Source organism: Drosophila persimilis, unplaced genomic scaffold (genome assembly GCF_003286085.1).
Source record: "Drosophila persimilis strain 14011-0111.01,24,50 unplaced genomic scaffold, DperRS2 tig00000002-arrow-pilon, whole genome shotgun sequence".
NCBI lineage: Eukaryota > Metazoa > Arthropoda > Insecta > Diptera > Drosophilidae > Drosophila > Drosophila persimilis.
The window spans coordinates 9067608-9086678 of NW_020825289.1; the positions used below are offsets into that span (position 1 = coordinate 9067608).

A 19071-nucleotide genomic window follows, 5' to 3' on the forward strand; every position below is an offset into this window, starting at 1 on the left:
CTTGTTTTTTGTCGATCGAATTCTTTTTGATTTCAGGTTTTCCCCTGCAATTGAGAGGACGCAGTTCTTGTAGAATATTTCCCAACGAAATGAGCCGCGAAGTTCTGGAGCCTCCTGTGCTGGGCATGAGCCAGAACCGCCGCTATCGCGTTAATGTAGTACACGAAGATTTTGGCGGCGACAAGTGGAATGGAGGCAACAAACAAGGCCGCTCAGTGTCCAAGGGCTATGAAGAACCCGGTATGTGAGAACCGTAGAGTATTTGTCACAATTACAATTCCTGTTCACAGATCTTTACGGCGAAGATGATGACGAGGAGGACCCGGACGCCGCCAAGATAGAAGATAATGTTTCTGGCGGCTATAAACTTTCGTTCCATGTGTCCAAGTGAGTGAGTAACAGGTGTACATGAACTATGTTTCATTAGAATCAATTTCCTTGCAGATCATTTTATGGCGGACTGATTGGTGCCAAGGGATCGACCAAGCGTCGCATCGAGGAAGAAACCCGATCGGAAATTTACATTCCACGTCAGCACGAGGCGTCATCGAATGTGACGATCAAGGCCAAGGAGCGCAGCCAGGTGTGTGCTGCCTTGCGCCAGATCCGCTCACTTGTTGGTTCGCTGCGCAGGAAGATGCGTCCAACGCATTTTCTTGCTGTTCCATTGAACTTTGGCGAAGTGCAGAATCGCTTCTTGGAGCTTAAGGTAACAACGACGATAGGACACCAGAGCAGCCATTTATTGTGCATTCACTTTTCAGACAAGCATTTTGGAGGCTCAGCTCCCAGGCATCGATACGGAACTCTTCACTCCCGAGATCTGTATCCACCTAACTTTGGGTGTCTATGTGCTGCTGGATGACGACGAGCGTAAGAAAGCATTGGAGGAGCTCGAGTCCTGTCGCTCCATGCTGGCAGATCTAGCTACTCCATTCGAGATGAAAGTAAAGGGTCTGGAGATCATGAATGATGATCCAAGCTCCACTCGCATTGTGTACGGCTGCATTGAGGCTCCCGAGCTGCAGAAGTTTGCCGACCGGTGCTTGGCCCATTTTCAAACGACTGGATTTTCGGCCACGGATAATAACGATCGCAATTCCATTAAGCTGCACATGACCGTGCTGAACAACCGCTATCGCAAGAAGGAATTGAAGTGCCCAAACAGCTTCGATGCCCGCGAGATACTGAAGCGGTTTGGGGACTTTGACTTCGGATCTGCAAAGTGTAGCGCCGTGCATTTGTGCGCGCTGCAATCAAGCGGGACTGACGGCTTCTACAAGATCAGCGGCAGTCTGGAATTCTAGCAAGTTTCCCGCTGCAATCCATATATCCAATAGGAGTGTAAAATAAATGTAATTACAGAAAAGCGTACACATATATAATTTATTTGTCGAATATTTAGGCAATTTGTATATTTGCTCTTGGACTGCATTTGCTATATGTACTTGTATATAGTGTTTGGGCTCTCAAATGTGGCCTTTCTGTGCATTTCAGGGCTTTCGCTTGGCATTAATCATTCTCCGCCAAGCGAAAGAGTTCTTCTATTGGAAAGTGGTTTTTCTGTTACTGTTTCGCCTTCCCTTGTCATTTGTATTACAATAAATATAAAAAAATATAATTTACTCGTATATGTATATGTGAGGATTTGTGGGGCGAAATCGTTTATTGAGTTAACAAAAATATGCAATGGGTAAAACAAGATAATAGGTTATAAAAGGTGTGTGCTTAAGAGCTACAGAGTAGGAAGTCATACACAAGTGGAGGACTGGACATGAGCAGAACTCTGAGGAAAACCGGGTGGCATGGCCGGGCCTGGCAAGGAGGATTATACGAGTACATATGATTACAGATGTGCTGGATATATCCCTTTCACACACACACAAAAATTCCCACACTCGTAAAAAATTAATCAAATTGAGTGTAAAAAACAACATTCTGTCTTACTTACTAACTTCGCACTACGCACGATTTGTGTTTGTTCTGGTTATGTCGCCTTGGCTTAGTACTTTTTTTCAATATAGCTTCAGTCTAAAGTTAAGTTTTGGTTGACTTTTTCTTGTATTTTAGCTTTAAGAGGATTTCATTGGTTCTACTTGTTACACGTCTCGTTTTGTTTAGTACTTCGGGCGGGATTTGCACTACAATAATAATGATTTTATAAATTGATTTACTGGCTGGTACATAGACTATATGGAAAACACGCAAACATATGCTTTAGTATATCTGATTTCTGCACTGTGTGGTGCATAGTGTATAGCGTATAGTGCACTGTATAGTGGAATAGTTCTTAATTAAACGACCCAGTCGTACAGTGCGTCCCAAAGCTATGGCAGACAGTTTGGAAGTGTATAGGATCAATGCTTCTGGTCGATTTCAGTCAGTTGTCGAATAGTTTATGAAGTTGAATCGTATATTGAAGAAGATGCGGGATATGTGTACAACTGTGTCATCGTTTTGAAACGCACTGTAGGCCGCTCTGTGGCGGGACTTTTAACAATCAGATATAAGAGTAAATTGTTTAACAACAATTAGACTTTTGGAACACACTTAGATACAATAAATATTCTCAGTAGGTTAGGTTTCTTGCCAGATCGAATGTACATACATGGTAAACGTTATGTTTACCCACATATTTATTATCTGGCTAATCCACTTTAAAAAGTTACCTCAATTCAAACAATTTGTATTCAATTCGATCAAAGATCTAAACTCAAAAAACACTTCCTTGCACTGAAACCAAAAAATGTGTTCATTGTGTATCTGGATCTGTGTCTGTGTCTGCATCTCCGTCTACATTTGAGTGTGTTTGTGTGTGTTGTGTGCGTATTTGATAAATCAATCAGGTCTATCCATGGCCCTACTCTGTTTCCCTTCCCTGCCGTGGCACTCCTTTCGTTCGTCATAGTCATCGTTGTTATTGGTGCTGGTTATCAGTTTCTCCACAATTTCTAGCGGTCGCTGATACTATTTGGCATGACCATTACTGAGCACCGCTGGGAGGACGTTGGCCTGCTGCACCACCGCATTGATCACTTCAATCTCTTTCTTGAGAAAGGCGGCGCTGTTCTCCTCCGCGGCATGTTCGGCGGTATCGCCACCTGAAGCATCGGTGCACTGTCCATTCTCGTGCACAGAGGATATGTTGCGCTTGCGGAGTCCCACTGAAGTTGCAGCCGCATCCAGTGGCGTGGAAATGGCGCTGCCGCCCGGCAATTTCAATTTGGGAAACTCGATGTCGCGCATCAAATCGTTCTTGAACTCCACAATGCCGCTGACGGTATCCGTTACAGTCTTATCAATAAATTCCTCAATGTTTTTGGTCTCGGCCTCGAACTTTTCCTTCAATTTGCTGGACAACTGGTCCATCTCGCACTGGTCGTGTGGCACGCTAATCGCGTCGCGGGCGTTGGTCGGCGGCTTTGGACTCTTCGGTTGCTGCTGCTGCTGCTTCTGTTGCTGCTGTGGGTGATGTGAGGTCTGTGATTGGAGTATTACATTGTTCTGTTGCTCTATATGCTGTTGCTGTTGCTCTGTCAAAAGCACCTGTGGTGTGTTGTCTTTACATTTAGCATGCTTATCCTCGTCCTCATCCTCGTTGAGATCATTGCCGCCGGCCAGGGCCGCCCTGGCGGCCTGGGGCACCCGGGTCGGTGATGAGTCCCTGACACTGCCGCTGGCAGCTACGCTGTCGCTATTCTTGGGCGAGCTGTCTCTCCTCTCGCCGCGTATATATTGTGGTAAAATAAATATGGTCACTAGTGAAATGATGTGAAGGCACAAATAAAATCTCAGGTACAATTTGATGCTGCCCTGTAATTGAGAAACGAAAGAGAAAAGTCCGTTTAGGGATCATCTCCATCACGGCGCATACAAGAGTCAGGAGTCCTCACCATAAATTCAAGCAGAACGAATGGGAATGTGGCATAGCCCATCACAATGCGTGTGATTAGGCAGGTGAGAATGTCGTAGAACATTCGCGTGAGCTGTGTGCTCTGGAAGCGATGACGGAAGAGTCTGCGTCCCATTCGCGCGGCGGTAACCGTCACGGCTCCGGTGGCAAAGGTCAGATAGTAGCCCGGATAGAAGCCATGCCACACGGCGCTCAATGCAAAGGTGAGCAGTGTGCCATACCGCTTCGGTACACGCTCGTAGACGAGCGTGCGGAGCCAGCGATTGGTGCCGCAGTTCCAGTTGTTGATAGCATCGCGCATGTTCGACGAAAACTGCAATGGGACAATGCGATAAAAACTATTTACGGATTCCAGATCAAAACAAAGATATGCCTACCTCGAACGACAGGACATTGATGTTGGATATTAGATCCCATTTGGCATTGCCGTCCTTGTCGTAGCCGGCAAAGCCTAGACCAGCGTTATTGCATATCGCATCGGCCAGCAGCCATGCGTGATAATACTTGAAGCGTATGCAGGTGGTTGCCATCATGGCATACCAGTATTTATAGGCCATGCTGGTGTTCTCCAGGAAGTCATCCTCCTTCATGTTCTTCACTGGATAGAGCTTCACGAACTTCATGAATATGAAGGCGCACACGAGGCTGCCAATCACCTTGCGTATCACCGTTTTCGTTGGCGATGGCTCCAGCACCAGTTCCCTTTTGCCATTGTCCAGAGAGCCCTGTAGCGGACAGGAGTAATTAATGTGGCAGGCAATGCGGAGAAGCTACTATTACTGCTTCCAACCAGGTAGACAGGAAGGACAGCAGGGGGAGGTCAATTTGTGGCCACTAATGAAATCATTGCAGCTTCCATTAGTTGCGACTGCAGTGACGCAGAGACCTGACCACAAAATGCACTTACATTGGTGGAAGGACGCTTCAGCAGATTGTAGCCCTCTACAAACTCAATGTAGTCCTTGTAAAATACCAGTGGGCCGGCCAGGATGCTTTGGAAATGCCACACATACGAGAAGTACTCCAATGCTGATGGCATTTTGCGAATGGCATGATACTGCTGAGCCTTTGTCAGGTCCTGTTAATGACATACAAAATAAGTTTAGTTTTTGGCCTTGCTGGGAAGTGCACCTCAATTTGATGAACTCACCTCCTCCTCCCGCACAAAACCGTCGTGTATGCTGAAGGCCAGGCTCGTAACCTTCTGTGTGATGATCATCAGTGGCCCGGTAATGTCCAGAGCATAGGATCCATAGTCGTAGAGTTGTCGCATCAGGTGCACGCACAGCAAATAGCTCATGGCCACCAGCAAGACCGCTCTGCAATCTCAGTAAATTAGCGAGAGTTCAAATCAATCAGCGATTCTATGTGTATTCGTTACCTCTGCACAATGCGCGGATCTTGGGTGCGTATGACTATGTAGCATATTGCCGGAAGACCGGCAATGTGTATCGCCTGCTGGCCAAAGCAAAAGTAGCCAAAGGCCAGACCTATCGACAGTGCGAATGTGTGGCGCAACTTGCTCGACACCTTCGAGGGGTGCAGCATCGAGCGGAAGAGGGAGGCCAGGAAGAGCGCTGATATTTGGCATAGTAAAAAGTTTACCTGCAATGCAAAAGAAGAACATGTTTTTGAATTGAGTGAAAGAAAAAGAATACATTTGAATTACGCCTATATTAAACGTCGAGAAGACGTCACACAATTTACACGTATGCATATCTAGGGGAATTGCGCCAACTACGAGAATCGCAACCAGTTCTGTTACATCGCTGCCTCGTGCCATACGATACCCTCCGTCATATCCGCACCCCAGCGGAGCACATGCGGAGTGCACGTGCCTTTCCTTGTATGCACCCGTAATTGGCATCAGCGAAGAGCATTCCTCTCCGCCAACATTGATCAAGATCAAGAATCAACGATCACGATCACACGTTGTGATCAATGTTGGCATGGGTTGGTTTTGGCATGGGTGGGTTGGCCTTCTTTCAGTGCAAATGCTTTGCTTGCACACCGCTTCCCTCGCACAGATCGTTCCCGCAAAGCCCTTTGCCAGCTTCCAGCTGACATTGAGCACCGAACCCTGGCAAATATATAATTTATGATTCTCTCTCGTGCCCGGCAATGCATAAACAGCGAGTTTAATAGGGCTACAGGCCCCGCTGAACTGGGTTTCGTAACGGGGTCGGTCGAGACAAGCACATGATATAAAACCTATAATTTATATCAATTGCTGGCCACTCGCTCAATTAGATTTTGAGCGGTTTGAAAACGCATTTACTTTGTACCCGATAAGGAACCAGCACCTCCAAGAACCTCAGGACCCCCAGTCGATTCGTTGAATGAAGGCCAAGCGGATGCGGCCATTGTCACCGGCCTTATCAGGGACAATGTTCTGCCGACGCACTTATTTATATAACCATACATATGTATGTACACATGTGTACTTAAATGGGTATTATTGTAGAAACAGAACAGTTCCAGACTGTAATCAGAGCTACATTTGCAGCAATGTTTCATGACAGGCAAAGTTATCATTAATTAACAATTTTAATGCCCTCTACTGTTGGGTCAACGACATTAAAGTGGAATACATTTTGAACGTGTTCATAGTTTCTGATGTTCTGTTTTCGAATGTTTTTGGTGTGGCAGAAGTACGGGGTTTTCTTGGTGTTGTAGATGAGTTTACATATCCCTGATACCGTCGATAAACCTTTTAATAAGTGTTAGCCAGACGCTGAGATAGGCTCTCCTATAAGAGGTAGGTCTTTCACGAATTCCCACAGAGACTCTCGCGTATCTGGAATGGATTGCTGTACCCTTCTATTTAGAAATGAATCGTCATCGTAAACAACTCCAGGCGGACACTTACTATTCCCAGTAAATACGGCCAGATATACCACCAACCAATTCGTTGCAAAATGTGTGTACTATGTGGCTAGATTAGGTCTCTTTTTTGAAGCAGATCCTGGAACCGCAAAAGAACAAAAATGGAGCGACGACACAGGAGGATAAGTTGAGTTGGTAATAAGTTTGAATTGCTATTGCTATTGCTATTTATTGAGTGGATTACTGTTGGTTAGGATAAACGTTAATATACATGTTGCACGTATCATATCCGCCGATCCTGTCATCTTCAGTTGCGCTGTGCAGGACAGTTCAGCACCAGGCTGCGACGGCGGCACTTGCCCTTATCCAGGTCGAACCACTGGCCGGCTCTGCATTTGTGCAGAACGCGGTTTCCGTTGAGGCACTCGTAGTAGCGGCGGCAGTGCTTCTCGTCCTGCAGGTAGGTGCCGTCAGCTCTTCCGCTGCACTCGAGGTCGCCAGCAATGGGGATGCTGGAGCCGGAGAAGAGATCTAGCAGAGGCCTGGGAATGAGCTTCTCGATCAGGCTGGAAGCTTGAGGGGCATCAGTTACACAGGGTGTGGTTGAGGGAGGTGTAGTTGAGGTGTCACAGGGTGGTTCAGGTGACGGAGTAGTTGTCGTGTCACAGGGTGGCTCTTGCGGAGGTGTACGGGTACACGGGGGAGGTGGTGACGGAGTAGTTGTCGTGTCACAGGGTGGCTCTTGCGGGGGTGTACGTGTGCACGGAGGGGGTGGCGATGGAGTTGTTGTCGTGTCACAGGGTGGTGACGGAGTAGTTGTCGTGTCACAGGGTGGCTCTTGCGGAGGTGTTTGGGTGCACGGCGGAGGTGGCGACGAAGTTGTTGTCGTGTCACAGGGTGGTGACGGAGTAGTTGTCGTGTCACGGGGTGGCTCTTGTGGAGGTGTACGTGTGCACGGGGGGGGTGGCGATGGAGTTGTTGTCGTGTCACAGGGTGGTGACGGAGTAGTTGTCGTGTCACTGGGTGGCTCTTGCGGAGGTGTTTGGGTGCACGGCGGAGGTGGCGACGAAGTTGTTGTCGTGTCACAGGGTGGTGACGGAGTAGTTGTCGTGTCACGGGGTGGCTCTTGTGGAGGTGTACGTGTGCACGGGGGGGGTGGCGATGGAGTTGTTGTCGTGTCACAGGGTGGTGACGGAGTAGTTGTCGTGTCACTGGGTGGCTCTTGCGGAGGTGTTTGGGTGCACGGCGGAGGTGGCGACGAAGTTGTTGTCGTGTCACAGGGTGGTGACGGAGTAGTTGTCGTGTCACGGGGTGGCTCTTGTGGAGGTGTACGTGTGCACGGGGGGGGTGGCGATGGAGTTGTTGTCGTGTCACAGGGTGGGGACGGAGTAGTTGTCGTGCTACAGGGTGGATCTGGCGGAGGTGTACTGGTGCACGGAGGGGGTGGCGACGGAGTTGTTGTCGTCTGACAGGGTGGTGACGGAGTTGTTGTTGTGTCACAGGGTGGATCTGGTGGGGGTGTTCGGGTGCACGGTGGGGGTGGGGGTGGTGACGGAGTCGTTGTCCGTTCACATGGCGGCTGGCGGGTGGTGGTGCTGCACGGCTCCTGGGGGGCTGCAGGCGGCTCAGCGATTCTGTGCGAGTCTGCTACTACTGCCACAAGGGCCAGCAGAAGAAGGCTTACTGTAAATTGAATCAGTTAACTCTGAGGACTTTCGTGCACCTGCCGCTACGACACTTACAAAAATTCATTGATAACTTCAGGCAGCTCGAAAGGATAACTAACTGCAGTTGGTTACTTTACCTCTTTCGGTTCGGGGCTGTAACATCTTCTCTGTTGCACCGCTCTTTTATAGTCATCCGTCCAATGCTCGACTCAAGTGGTCTCCGTGTAACTGGGGCCACCGATACATTTCCTGATAATTTCGGACTAATTTGCAAAGTGCATTCCTGACCAGAGAAAATGTTCCTCCCTTGGCTATTATCCGGACCTACGTTCTACGGCTTCAATATATGAAAGCATCTAGAAACAGTACAGCGCAAAACCGTATAACCAACGATATATCTACAGATTTTCAGCTGAACTTTATTTGGCCAACTATAGATAATGTCTCAATTGAATATTCAATATCGAACACAATTCAAATTGCGCCATACTTCTACATATGGTAAACGCACTGTACTTGCTGCTCTTCTTTTCAGATATCTTGTCAACAAACTTTGTTAGCATCTTACAAGTTCTGCTCTCAAATTTCGTAATTGCCAAGGTACACGTCGGACTGTCGATAAGAGCCAGTCGTATACTTAAAATGTTTGTATTTTTGCACATATGTACGTAGATATCTAAGATATGGTACACATTATCTAGATCTATATTAAAAAAGTGGTAATAGCCACGTCATATGTAGTTATCTACCTCCTCGCGCCATGGGTCAAAGACAAAGCGACAATGGCCTGATGGGCGAGGGCCTCCGTCATAGCGATAAGCTACATATACTGTGGGACGATAAATTCGTTTGAGGTGTTGTTTTCATAAATGCCGAGTAAAGATGTTGTATTACAGATCTGATTAGAAGGTATATATGTAGGTGTGTATTAACCGACCAATGTGCATGCACGCCGCAGAAATGCCACAGAGGAAAAAGTATCCCCATACAAATACGCAGTGTTGTAATCATCATCCATCCATCCAGCCATCCAAAGAGCTCATGCGCAATTATTCGAGTTGGCAATACGCTGGCGAAAACCGGTTAGCCAGCAAAAGCAAACGAAAGGAAAATCTTGCTAAAGAATAATATTTCAAGTCGAAATACAGTGGAATCAGCATTCGGATGGGATTAGGCCCCAACAAGTGGGTGGTCGGCGACTTGTTGGAATTGGAATTAGAGCAGGAGAGCACCAACATCTGCGCAAGGGCCCGGGCCCGAACCAACCCGAGTTCATGAAAAATGCCGGATATGCGGAAGGAAATCATCTGCCTGCTTGCCGCCGTGGATGGTTTCAGCTTTTGTTTCAGATTGAAGGGTAAGGGGGGGTGCCAAACCAAGCTCACATATGTACATCGTACCTCTCTGAGGGCCTCTCTGGCGACCTCGAATACGAGTCTCTGTTCAGCGCTCAAGGTGAAATAAGTAAATTGAGCATAAACTCAGGTGAGCCAATCGAATTTCAACACTGATATTGAATTTCTGGGCACGCAGAGGCAAGGAAGCCCCCAGTGTTTCGATTGTCAGATGTTTTTGACACGCTGCAATCGGAGGGCGGCATTTGAAACACGATTTCATGCATTGGTATAGGAAACAGTTTAAAGGCCCTTCTTTCGCGCCTTGTCGCCCTCCCTGTTCAGTGCGCAAATTATGGAGAGCTTGATGCCAAGATAAGACGTTGCTATAGTTCCAGGCCAACGGACGGAGCACAATGCAGCTTGGATGAATGTGTACGCACGAAGGCAGCAACCCCATTGTTCTCTGGCGTACTTTAGAGCTTCAGACAAGGGCCTTGTAGGGCTGTCAAGGGCTTAAATTGTAGCAGAGCTGCCAATGCAGAAACCCATCAGCAAACTAAAATGTTTATGGGTAAATCACGAATGCAAGCTAACACGCAACGAACATGCACCACAAATGGAAATATAAGCATAAATCGTTTGAAAAAACCCCAAAAGCGTTTTGGGGCGGCAGTGTGCCAAACAAGCGCGTACCGAAAAGTGGCGTGATCACTATAAATAAACCAAAAACAATAAAAGCAGCAACAGAAATATCGTTCCCAATGCGAACATACGATAAAAAGCACTCGTAAAGAGTACGAGTAGAAGACAAGAAGGTGAGGACAAAGAACAAAGAATCAAGAACGCACTACGTTATCGTTAAGCAGCAAAAAAATGTTACTCTGTGGAACAAAAGCGAGAGTGAAAGATTGTTTCGCAAGTTTGCTCATTTTATATGTAATGTCAGATATACCCATTAGGGAAGTGTAGCACAGGGTATGCAAACAACAGTTATATGCTAAATGGCGCCACCAAATGCCCAACAGTTGACAAAACGGAGGGAAAAAGAAGAGACGACAAGTGACAACCGCACAACAGCCGCCGCATGCTGCTCTCAACAGAGTTCAAACAACATCTGGCATCCCACTCAAGGTCATAGAAATAATAATTTATTATAATATATGCATATGGAGGGAGAGTGGGAGTGAGAAAGAGTGTGCATAGAGAGCAATGCGCAACAATTAGCCACTCTCTCGCCCTCTCTATTCGTCACTCTCTTTGTCAATTTACCGGTGCGCTCCTCTTTTAACCCTTTTGGCCCGTCGCCATGCATTACAATTTTCAATTTACATATTAATTTCAATTGCTTTACACTTTGCTTTTTGATCGAACAGACCGGTTCCAGTGCTGCGCATATATGTATATATAAAAGTTGTGAAATATTAAATATATATGCAACAACAAACATGAGTTGTTTATTGCTGTTTATTAATAAAAGCAAATACATACACACAGACAGCGTGGTGCATGTAGGGGAGAGCGACCCCGTGGGAGGCGAGTTGAGAGTAAGAAGAGCGAGAGAGCAAATGAAAACAAACAGTTTTATGGGCTGAGAAAATATGCCGCCATTGGCCGGCCGGGCCTGCAGCAACAGCTCATTAGCACCAATAAATACTGCAAGCAGTACAATGCCATAGAAAGACATACACAAACTCGTTATAAATGATCTCGGGATGAGGCAATTCCTCGAACAATTGGCCAATTCACCGGCATTCGCTTTCCGTGCTTCAGCCTTCATAATAAAACTAATAAAACATTTCTTGCTAATAGCCCGCCGTCTAATCGTGAGCTCTTGCTAATTTCCAAATGTGTCATACACCCAAGGACCCAACCCACCCACTGACATCACAAAGAAGTTAAATCGTTCCCAAGACACCCTGTCACTATGAGTCATGAGCGGAGCTGAGTAGGGGTCTAGGGAGGCGACAATATCAGCGCGAAAGAGAGCACACACACATATGTACGTATATTCATATACGTATGTATGTCGCTGAAGCTCGCTCACAACTACTGTTGCTGCCGTTTGTTTGCAAACAAAAGAAGCGCTAAAAATTCAATTATCGCGGAGCTCTTCACGGAGGGAGTGGAGTGGAGTGTAGGAGACATGAAAGAAGTCGGTTAAATTGAATTTCAAGTATCTTTTGATAAAGACAACGGGCAATCAACCATTTTGTGTATGTGTCTATGTATCTAGCAGCCAAATTCGCACTATATAAGCTCATATGTACGGACTACATACACATGCACACACATGTGTGGACGGACGGCTTTACATCGGATGTTGGTATTAGGTCATCAGCATTGAAAATATTACTACTGAGTAGAGTAGATTACGTGTATGCCATCATTTTTGCTGGGCCAGCGGATATGTCTTTAACGGATTTGGGCCAGGCCGTAACCGCTGCAGGTAAATGCATACAAATGCACTTAATGAATCACTTTTGTATCCCTCTCGCTCTTTACCTATGTAGTTGCCGTTATGCAAATGACATTGCGGCCATCGGGTGAGAGAACGGGACAATCAGACACATGTAGAGAGTGTGAATATATTAGTGAGACACTCAGGCGATCAATTGCCCATGACATCCCCGTACCAGCCTCCCCACTCATACCTCTGTTAAATGAAGCAAAAATCTTTAACTATGCCGAAACCAACGATGCGTCAAGACGAGTCCAATGTACAAAATGTCACGGCGGTGCATTTTGTAAAGTTTACTTTTGTTCTAAATTGAAAGCGTACAGCGTGGAAAATTACACAGATTATTCTTGGCGACGGCACTGTCAGCAGCCGCACCTCCCCTGATAAGAAAGTGGGACACCGAAAATCATACACATTTTGCATGAATCTAACTTTAATTTACACAAGTAGTTGTAGCTTCTTTCAAACGGCAGTCCAATTGAGGAAGGCGTACACTATGGAGCACAGCTAAAATTCAATTAGCTGTCAATTTCGCGCTTAAAAAACCTCGAGCAAACAATACACAGGCTAGTAAGCGCCCAAAATTTCCAAAACTTGGACAGCTCCACCTTTTTTGGACCATTACCGGGATAATGAGCCTTCGTTTTGATTGACAGTTTCTTTATTTCGTTGCTAAGACAATGCATTACGTCAAGAACACTGCACCCGATACAAATACCTTTTAAGTATCAATATTCTTGGCGTAAATGATACAAAAGATACTAGGCTTTGTCTGGATTATTAGCACACAAACACACTTACACTTTTATGCACGTATATAAGCATAGATAAACACGCACACGTGCACACACCCGTTTGATTTAGAAGGCATGTGAGGAACGGAGCGGAGAGTTATAAGAACTTACCAAATCAACAGAGAGCCCCACCATGTCAGCCAGCCAGGTAAAGGCATGGCTCCCATTGTATAAATCATTCTCAATAAATTTGGGCGATTCGAGCATTTTGCCAGTGTTCTCCTTGTTGTCTTGTAGCTGTCTTGTCTGTTACTCTACTCCTCACTGCTTCATTTGTGCGATTCTCACAGTAGTTCGGTGTTTCTTGCGAATGGAAAAATTCTTTATGTAGCGATTCACAGACACTTTGCGCGAGCGCCCCGAACGATGGGACCCTCCTACTGGGCCGCGTGTATATGCCGACGCCGCGAAACGTTCACTTATAATTTTGTGCAATTATTCGAATTTATTTATGTTTGCTATATGTATGATTTCGTCCGTCAAAATGGCCGCTCTACAACATTCGATTGCCTCAACAACAATAAAGCGTCTCGTATATCGATAAGAAATCGAGCTAAGCCCACTTAACCCCCCTCTAATAAAACATTTCAACGACTTGAGGTACTGATTTTTAATTCTTCTTGCAGATCTATGCCGTATTTGCTCTGAACTTAAAAAACACGATATCTTTTACCTGGACTGCGCTATAATTATTCAATTTTTATTATTTTCGGTGGAATATTAAACCTCTTCGCTTACAAGGGGTTAATCGTTCTGCGTCAAGGATTAAAAACCATATTCATCGGTTTTGATATTCCGAGAAATATTACAAGCTGGATAAATCTTTCAGCTCGGCCCACATAATTTTATCCAATTAATGAAACTATTTTCTACATGACTGGTTTCTTTTAAATACTTGCTTTTATTGGATTTTGCCTAAAAAAAGGTTTTAGCGGAAAAGGTCAAACAAATAAAACTTAAGTGTGTAATCAATATGGACAAAACATTTCCGCAATTCTATAATATCCTTTTCCCTAGGGTATGCAGAAAGTTGCCATTTTGCGTGAAATTCTGCTCCTATTTTGTCGGCACATGAGTCTGGCCCATACATATTGAATGTTATCTTTATTTTTTGCAGTGTATAATTTAGATAGTATCGAAGCTATCGATACAGTAAATATCGATAGAGCGCTAACAGACACAACCGAGCATGTTAGCGCAAAGGGTATCGAAAACTTTGCATCTCTAATTTGCGCACCACAAACAGCGAGTTCTGTGTTTCTGGAATTTTACTTGAAAAATTTAAATATCAAAATGTTGGGCCGCAGCAGTGTCATTGCACGCAACTTCTCGCAATCCATGGTCCGCTTCAGCGGCCATGGTGGCGTTCCCGGCGAGGTGAGAACAAGAATTCAATAAAACCCATCGGTTACATAATTTTCGGAAAATCAATCATCGGAAAATTATCATTGAATTCCAGAATCTGCCCTTCGGCCTGACAAACAAGTACAGGATCACCGCCCTGTTTACCATCGGCTGTGTTCTGGGCTTCGGCTCCCCCTTCCTGATCGTCAGACACCAACTGCTGAAGAAGTAGGGCGCTCCCCAGTGGCCGTCGCGCAGCCAGCAGCAGCAACAAATGTAAGGTTAGTTGTTTCAACTGCAACAAATTCGCTAAAAGATGTGTTCTTCCAGATGTAAGATGCTTTGAAGGTCCAGCCAGGCGGTGCAGTGTGTTACAGCTTAAATTTAAGTGGAAAGTGGAAACGTAATAAAGTTGCCCCAAACTGTAAACCAAGCGGATACATTTTTTCCTTAGCCTTAAGTAGTAGGCCTGGCCTTTTGCTCTCGACGCTTGTCATTTGGCAGACGCTTTAAATAATAGTTAGTGCTCGTCAGCAAGCAGACGTATTTTTCATAAAAACTAAACGTTTAAAGTTTGTAAAATCAAGAAATTTTATCATGTGGTCCACACTGCGTACCTCGGTGCGCAATATATGCAATCCGTTGAGTCGTTCTTGCCATCACGGCTATCCTGGCGGTTGTCCGGGTGCGGTAAGTAGGAAGGGTTTCTGTGTTTATCCGAATTTTCTACAAGCCTAGCTGCCCATAGAATTTGCCCTGGTCGAAGGGAATGCATAACCCGATGCGATTCACAATATTCTGGGTTGTTATTGGCACTGTGGGCTTTGGTGCTCCATGGCTGGTTGTGCGTCACCAGATGCTCCGTAATACAGGTGGACCACCTCCGGAACCGTGAGTACTACCAGATCGATATAAACAATTACTGAAACTTTTGTGTTGCAGCAAACCGGAGTAGAAAAAGATGAAGAAACGAACAACAAATTGCCCATAGAACACCCATCGAACAGTCTGCCTAACTAAAACTCCATAAAATTATACCACTTAATGTTTACATTCATCGAGCTGCGAATAAAACCACACAAGATGTTTATGGAGGGAATTGCACATTAATTTGATTTATATTGTCGTATCTAGTTGTTTAGCACTGGCGTAGTCTATACAATATATATATTAGTTTTATGTGAAAGTTCAGTACGGATCAGCGCAGGCCATTGGCAAGCATAACACAGAGGTGATGATCATGGAAATTCGTTAGTGGAATTGACTAGGATAACTAAATCTCTACAGCTCCTCCTTTTCGCCAAAGTCGTATTCATCCTGTACGGGCGCCTCGTCACAGTACTTGGCCTGCTCTGAGCAGATTTTAATGTCCAAATCCTTGCCCAGTTCCTCGGCTTGGAATGCCTTCAGGAAGATTTCGTCATTGTCCTCCAGGACCTCGTTGCAAAAGTGGCCCAGGCTCTTGTTGAGATCACCGTCTTGCACGAAATCGACCAACGATGATTCAGGATTCATCTGGCCATTGACTATCATCTTCAGCAGTGTGAATTTGCCGTTGCTCTTGTAGGTGGCCTTCAGGTAATCATCCATTTTTTCACCTGCCAGGAAGGAATAGAATCATTAGTGTTTGCTAAGACTTGATGTGCTGGCACTTACAGATCTTTTCCATAAGTTCGGTGAGGAACATCTCAGACTTGATCAAGCGTACACGCTTGCTCACCGAATTGCCCTTGGCATCCAAACGGAAGCCACTCACATCGACCTTCTTATTGGCATCCTCCTTGGCAATGGCTTCTTCCAGCTCTATCACCGTGGCCTTGCACACTGCAAAAAATTTATTTAGGAGCGTGTCAACAGGTCCGAATCAGCCTGTTGCTGCCTCTTACCGTGGCACTTGACTTCCTTCGAGGTGAAACTGTAACCTTGCGCCAGCACCACCAGGCAGCACAATACCAGAGCCTTTATCAGCATGTTTTAGAACTATTTAACAATAATTTAATTAAAGGAGAATAATAGTCGCTCCTGGGACACGTCAGCACAGCGCGAGCGGTTTGAAAGTGCGCGAACAGATAATGTCTGCTCTGGGATATACGACTTTAGAGCTACGTGGACTATGTGGCTCCAATTACTCTAATCAGCAGTGTATTTAAATATGCTGTGGGCGGAGAGAGGGTGGCGCGACGCGACAAGTAAATAATAAATAATAATTCGTATTGACACTAAACAGCAGTGTGACCTGACGAAGTCAAGTTCTGTTATACATATTCCTCGTTTTCTTTCTTCCGTTGAATATTACTAGCTATATAGAACATTTAGCCATGCCCACTCAATTTTATACGATTGATGAATCAATTCTATACATGATTGGTCTATTTGAAATACTTGCATTTATTGGATTTCTATATAAAACCTGGTTTTGTGTCGAAGTCAAAAAAAAAAATTTGGCGCGCACCAGTTTTGCGACAATAGACGATAAAAATATATCGAAATATACCGTCTCATTTTAAAAATATACCGTAAATATACTGATATATCGATTTTTGTTACATTTAAATATTGCGTTGTTTTCCAACACGAATAAAAATACTAGTTAAGTATGACCATTATCCTGTTGGCGATTTGGCGTTTGAATTTGAAATTCAAATATATTCCAGTGAGGAGTTTAAAAATTTACTAGTTCCACTAACCATAGAAAACAGCTAAAAAACAACATATATCGTGCGACTTGCGCAATATTCCTAAGAATCATGTATCACTTGACCGAGTCTGTCTGCAGCTGTACTCCCGCCTGGGCCAGAGAGATGATTATGGGCTTCCAAGTGCTGATAACTTAAAGAGTCTCAGTTCTTAGTGTAAATAGAGAATAGCTCGTGTGTGGTTTGCGCTGCGCTGCTCAATATAAATGCAATTGAATAATATAGTTAACCGGCAAATCATTGGTTCAGCTCGTAAATACACAACTCGGGGCAAAATTCTGTGTTCATTTATAAATGCTCTTATTAACAATTTCGTCTCGCGAGATCGCCTATAATTGGCGTTAATTGAGTGTCTCTTGCACTGTCTCTGCTTTGGCATTTGTTTCTGTGTCTTGTGTTTCATTTGCTGTGTTTGTGTCGTTGCGGTTGTGTGTGGGGGATCTGGGGTAGGTAGGGACTGGGCCTGCCCTGACTGCTTGCTCGGTTAATTGATAAGAGAGAATTATACACTAAATGCGTTTCGCAATATTTATAGAGCGGCTGCCGCCTGCCCGCAAAACGGAAATGCAACAGGAATTGCTGTCAAACATCTACCAAAACTTGTCAGTTGACCCCGCGCTTTAAAGTTGTAATCCCCAATTGGCGATAAGAGATCATTCATTGAGCAGCTATCATGATTGGCATGAAAAGAAATCACTATAATGATACCCATTTCCCCCAAGCAGCACGTGTTCATTGACGATTTCAATGTTCTCTGAGCTTTATTTCCAAGCGTGTACATAATGTCTGATTAAAATACATTCCGAATCAGCATCAACGACGGCAAATACACACTGCTTTGTTGTTACAGTAGCCACCCTTGAAGCCCTTCGCAAGACAGTGGCCGGCGCAGGCCGTGTGCTTTACGTTCCATTTCGAAAGCAGATCGCAGGTGGCCCGTTTCTGGCGACTGTGCTCGGGGACATCGACATCCTGGACGGGTTGCTCCATCAGTTGGACCAGGGGCTTGGCCACATCCTCCTCGATGGGCTCCTCGGCCAGAGGCTGTGCCTGCACCAGACACATCACAGCCAAGGAAAGAGCAAGGAAAACGATGAACTTCATTCTGGAATCTGATCTGATACTGTTCTGTCCCATCGTGGCATCTGTGGCTTTTTATAGCAAACTTCGCTGCGTATTGTCTTAGCGATTCGCCTAGGGACTCCCACTAGGTGACTTACTCCCCCCCATTGTCATTTCATTATGCGCGGACACGTCTCGGGGGATTTTATTTTATTGAGAGTACATACATCCACAATGTGCTGGAAAACCCGAAGTCTCGGTACATTTATAAATTGTATTGCCAATATTGGCCATCTTTAAAGATAACAGGGAAGACAGCTTATTCGTCATGCGTCTTTGAAGAACCTTTCTTAACAAATAAACACTGCTATAAACTACATGGCTACAATTCGCTTTAGCTTTTGGCTAAACGGTGTAGAAAACTCTAAAAATATTCCCTATCCATTGCAAATCTTGTTTATAGTACTGATCATATGCTGATGCTGGTCGAAATTATAATTGCTTCAATTTCGAACTGTTTCAGCGCTCAACCATCCAAAGGGTTGCAGATACATAGATGCAGATACAGATTCATATACAGATACGCAGTCACAAGACAATAAATAAATTCGACCGAAAAACTTCTTCATAAAGAATGACAAATAAACAAACAAGAATCACAAAATGATTAGTTGGGTACACATAAGTCGGGCGTGTTGTGTCTGTGTGTGTTGAGAGTGTGCATCTGTATCTATATCTATATCTGCATCTGGTTCTGGACTGAACCGAGCTGAACCGACAATCCCACGGGCTGTAGCAGTAGCAGGGCTATAGAGTCTGACTCTGCTCTGCCTCTGGCTCTCGCCCTCAAGTGCCCCTTGTCGCTGCCTGTTTACCTTTGTTATCGACCATGTTGTATTGAATTTGGCGTCATACTGTCTGGCAGTCTTCTCACTCCACTGTACTCCAAAACCTCCTACTCCTACTCCTACTCC

The 19071-nt window shown here is 45.2% G+C and overlaps 7 protein-coding genes across 7 annotated transcripts; 3 read left to right on the forward strand and 4 right to left on the reverse strand.

The window, feature by feature from the left end:
- The first annotated feature begins 38 nt into the window (after nucleotides 1–38).
- On the forward strand, nucleotides 39–1380 carry LOC6590033 (activating signal cointegrator 1 complex subunit 1). The gene is made up of 4 exons (XM_002016271.2): nucleotides 39–240; nucleotides 291–387; nucleotides 445–709; nucleotides 765–1380. The coding sequence occupies exons 1-4, from the start codon at nucleotides 90–92 to the stop codon at nucleotides 1305–1307; spliced, it is 1056 nt and encodes a 351-aa protein (XP_002016307.1). The 5' UTR covers nucleotides 39–89; the 3' UTR covers nucleotides 1308–1380.
- A 251-nt stretch (nucleotides 1381–1631) lies between these two features.
- Nucleotides 1632–13467, reverse strand: LOC6590034 (lysophospholipid acyltransferase 1). The gene is made up of 7 exons (XM_002016272.2): nucleotides 13107–13467; nucleotides 5295–5518; nucleotides 5064–5232; nucleotides 4821–4991; nucleotides 4291–4638; nucleotides 3894–4226; nucleotides 1632–3813 (listed from the first exon to the last, which is right to left on the reverse strand). The coding sequence occupies exons 1-7, from the start codon at nucleotides 13200–13202 to the stop codon at nucleotides 2968–2970; spliced, it is 2187 nt and encodes a 728-aa protein (XP_002016308.1). The 5' UTR covers nucleotides 13203–13467; the 3' UTR covers nucleotides 1632–2967.
- LOC113565241 (extensin-like) lies at nucleotides 6927–7652 on the reverse strand (the record flags this gene model as incomplete). The annotated part of the gene is made up of 1 exon (XM_026986970.1): nucleotides 6927–7652. A coding segment is annotated over one exon (606 nt), but the record flags the coding sequence as incomplete, so codon positions are not given.
- Nucleotides 13468–14265: 798 nt separating the features above from the next.
- Nucleotides 14266–14768, forward strand: LOC6590035 (cytochrome c oxidase subunit 7C, mitochondrial). Its single transcript, XM_002016273.2, has 3 exons — nucleotides 14266–14372; nucleotides 14455–14615; nucleotides 14670–14768. Exons 1-2 carry the CDS (start codon nucleotides 14289–14291, stop codon nucleotides 14569–14571), a joined length of 201 nt encoding a protein of 66 aa, XP_002016309.1. The 5' UTR covers nucleotides 14266–14288; the 3' UTR covers nucleotides 14572–14615; nucleotides 14670–14768.
- A 72-nt stretch (nucleotides 14769–14840) lies between these two features.
- Nucleotides 14841–15438, forward strand: LOC6590036. Its single transcript, XM_002016274.2, has 3 exons — nucleotides 14841–15029; nucleotides 15088–15230; nucleotides 15282–15438. The coding sequence occupies exons 1-3, from the start codon at nucleotides 14937–14939 to the stop codon at nucleotides 15292–15294; spliced, it is 249 nt and encodes an 82-aa protein (XP_002016310.1). The 5' UTR covers nucleotides 14841–14936; the 3' UTR covers nucleotides 15295–15438.
- On the reverse strand, nucleotides 15426–16513 carry LOC6590037 (protein seele). Its single transcript, XM_002016275.2, has 3 exons — nucleotides 16226–16513; nucleotides 15996–16163; nucleotides 15426–15937 (listed from the first exon to the last, which is right to left on the reverse strand). The coding sequence occupies exons 1-3, from the start codon at nucleotides 16308–16310 to the stop codon at nucleotides 15621–15623; spliced, it is 570 nt and encodes a 189-aa protein (XP_002016311.1). The 5' UTR covers nucleotides 16311–16513; the 3' UTR covers nucleotides 15426–15620.
- A 1257-nt stretch (nucleotides 16514–17770) lies between these two features.
- LOC6590038 (defensin) lies at nucleotides 17771–18154 on the reverse strand. Its single transcript, XM_002016276.2, has one exon. It carries the CDS (start codon nucleotides 18137–18139, stop codon nucleotides 17849–17851), a length of 291 nt encoding a protein of 96 aa, XP_002016312.1. The 5' UTR covers nucleotides 18140–18154; the 3' UTR covers nucleotides 17771–17848.
- Between the last annotated feature and the right edge of the window lie 917 nt (nucleotides 18155–19071).

Excerpts from the sequence above, each read along its gene's own strand:
- LOC6590038 (XM_002016276.2), bottom strand. The coding sequence starts at position 18,139 with ATGAAGTTCATCGTTTTCCTTGCTCTTTCCTTGGCTGTGATGTGTCTG.
- LOC6590034 (XM_002016272.2), bottom strand. The coding sequence starts at position 13,202 with ATGCTCGAATCGCCCAAATTTATTGAGAATGATTTATACAATGGGAGC. Across the intron at positions 5,233-5,294 it reads GATCCGCGCATTGTGCAGAG|AGCGGTCTTGCTGGTGGCCA; the intron begins GTAACGAATACA and ends CTGAGATTGCAG. Across the intron at positions 4,227-4,290 it reads TCAATGTCCTGTCGTTCGAG|TTTTCGTCGAACATGCGCGA; the intron begins GTAGGCATATCT and ends GTCCCATTGCAG.
- LOC6590033 (XM_002016271.2), top strand. The coding sequence starts at position 90 with ATGAGCCGCGAAGTTCTGGAGCCTCCTGTGCTGGGCATGAGCCAGAAC. Across the intron at positions 241-290 it reads CAAGGGCTATGAAGAACCCG|ATCTTTACGGCGAAGATGAT; the intron begins GTATGTGAGAAC and ends TCCTGTTCACAG. Across the intron at positions 388-444 it reads CTTTCGTTCCATGTGTCCAA|ATCATTTTATGGCGGACTGA; the intron begins GTGAGTGAGTAA and ends ATTTCCTTGCAG.
- LOC6590036 (XM_002016274.2), top strand. The coding sequence starts at position 14,937 with ATGTGGTCCACACTGCGTACCTCGGTGCGCAATATATGCAATCCGTTG. Across the intron at positions 15,030-15,087 it reads CTGGCGGTTGTCCGGGTGCG|AATTTGCCCTGGTCGAAGGG; the intron begins GTAAGTAGGAAG and ends AGCTGCCCATAG.
- LOC6590035 (XM_002016273.2), top strand. The coding sequence starts at position 14,289 with ATGTTGGGCCGCAGCAGTGTCATTGCACGCAACTTCTCGCAATCCATG. Across the intron at positions 14,373-14,454 it reads ATGGTGGCGTTCCCGGCGAG|AATCTGCCCTTCGGCCTGAC; the intron begins GTGAGAACAAGA and ends ATTGAATTCCAG.
- LOC6590037 (XM_002016275.2), bottom strand. The coding sequence starts at position 16,310 with ATGCTGATAAAGGCTCTGGTATTGTGCTGCCTGGTGGTGCTGGCGCAA. Across the intron at positions 16,164-16,225 it reads GAAGGAAGTCAAGTGCCACG|TGTGCAAGGCCACGGTGATA; the intron begins GTAAGAGGCAGC and ends AATTTTTTGCAG. Across the intron at positions 15,938-15,995 it reads CGAACTTATGGAAAAGATCT|GTGAAAAAATGGATGATTAC; the intron begins GTAAGTGCCAGC and ends CCTTCCTGGCAG.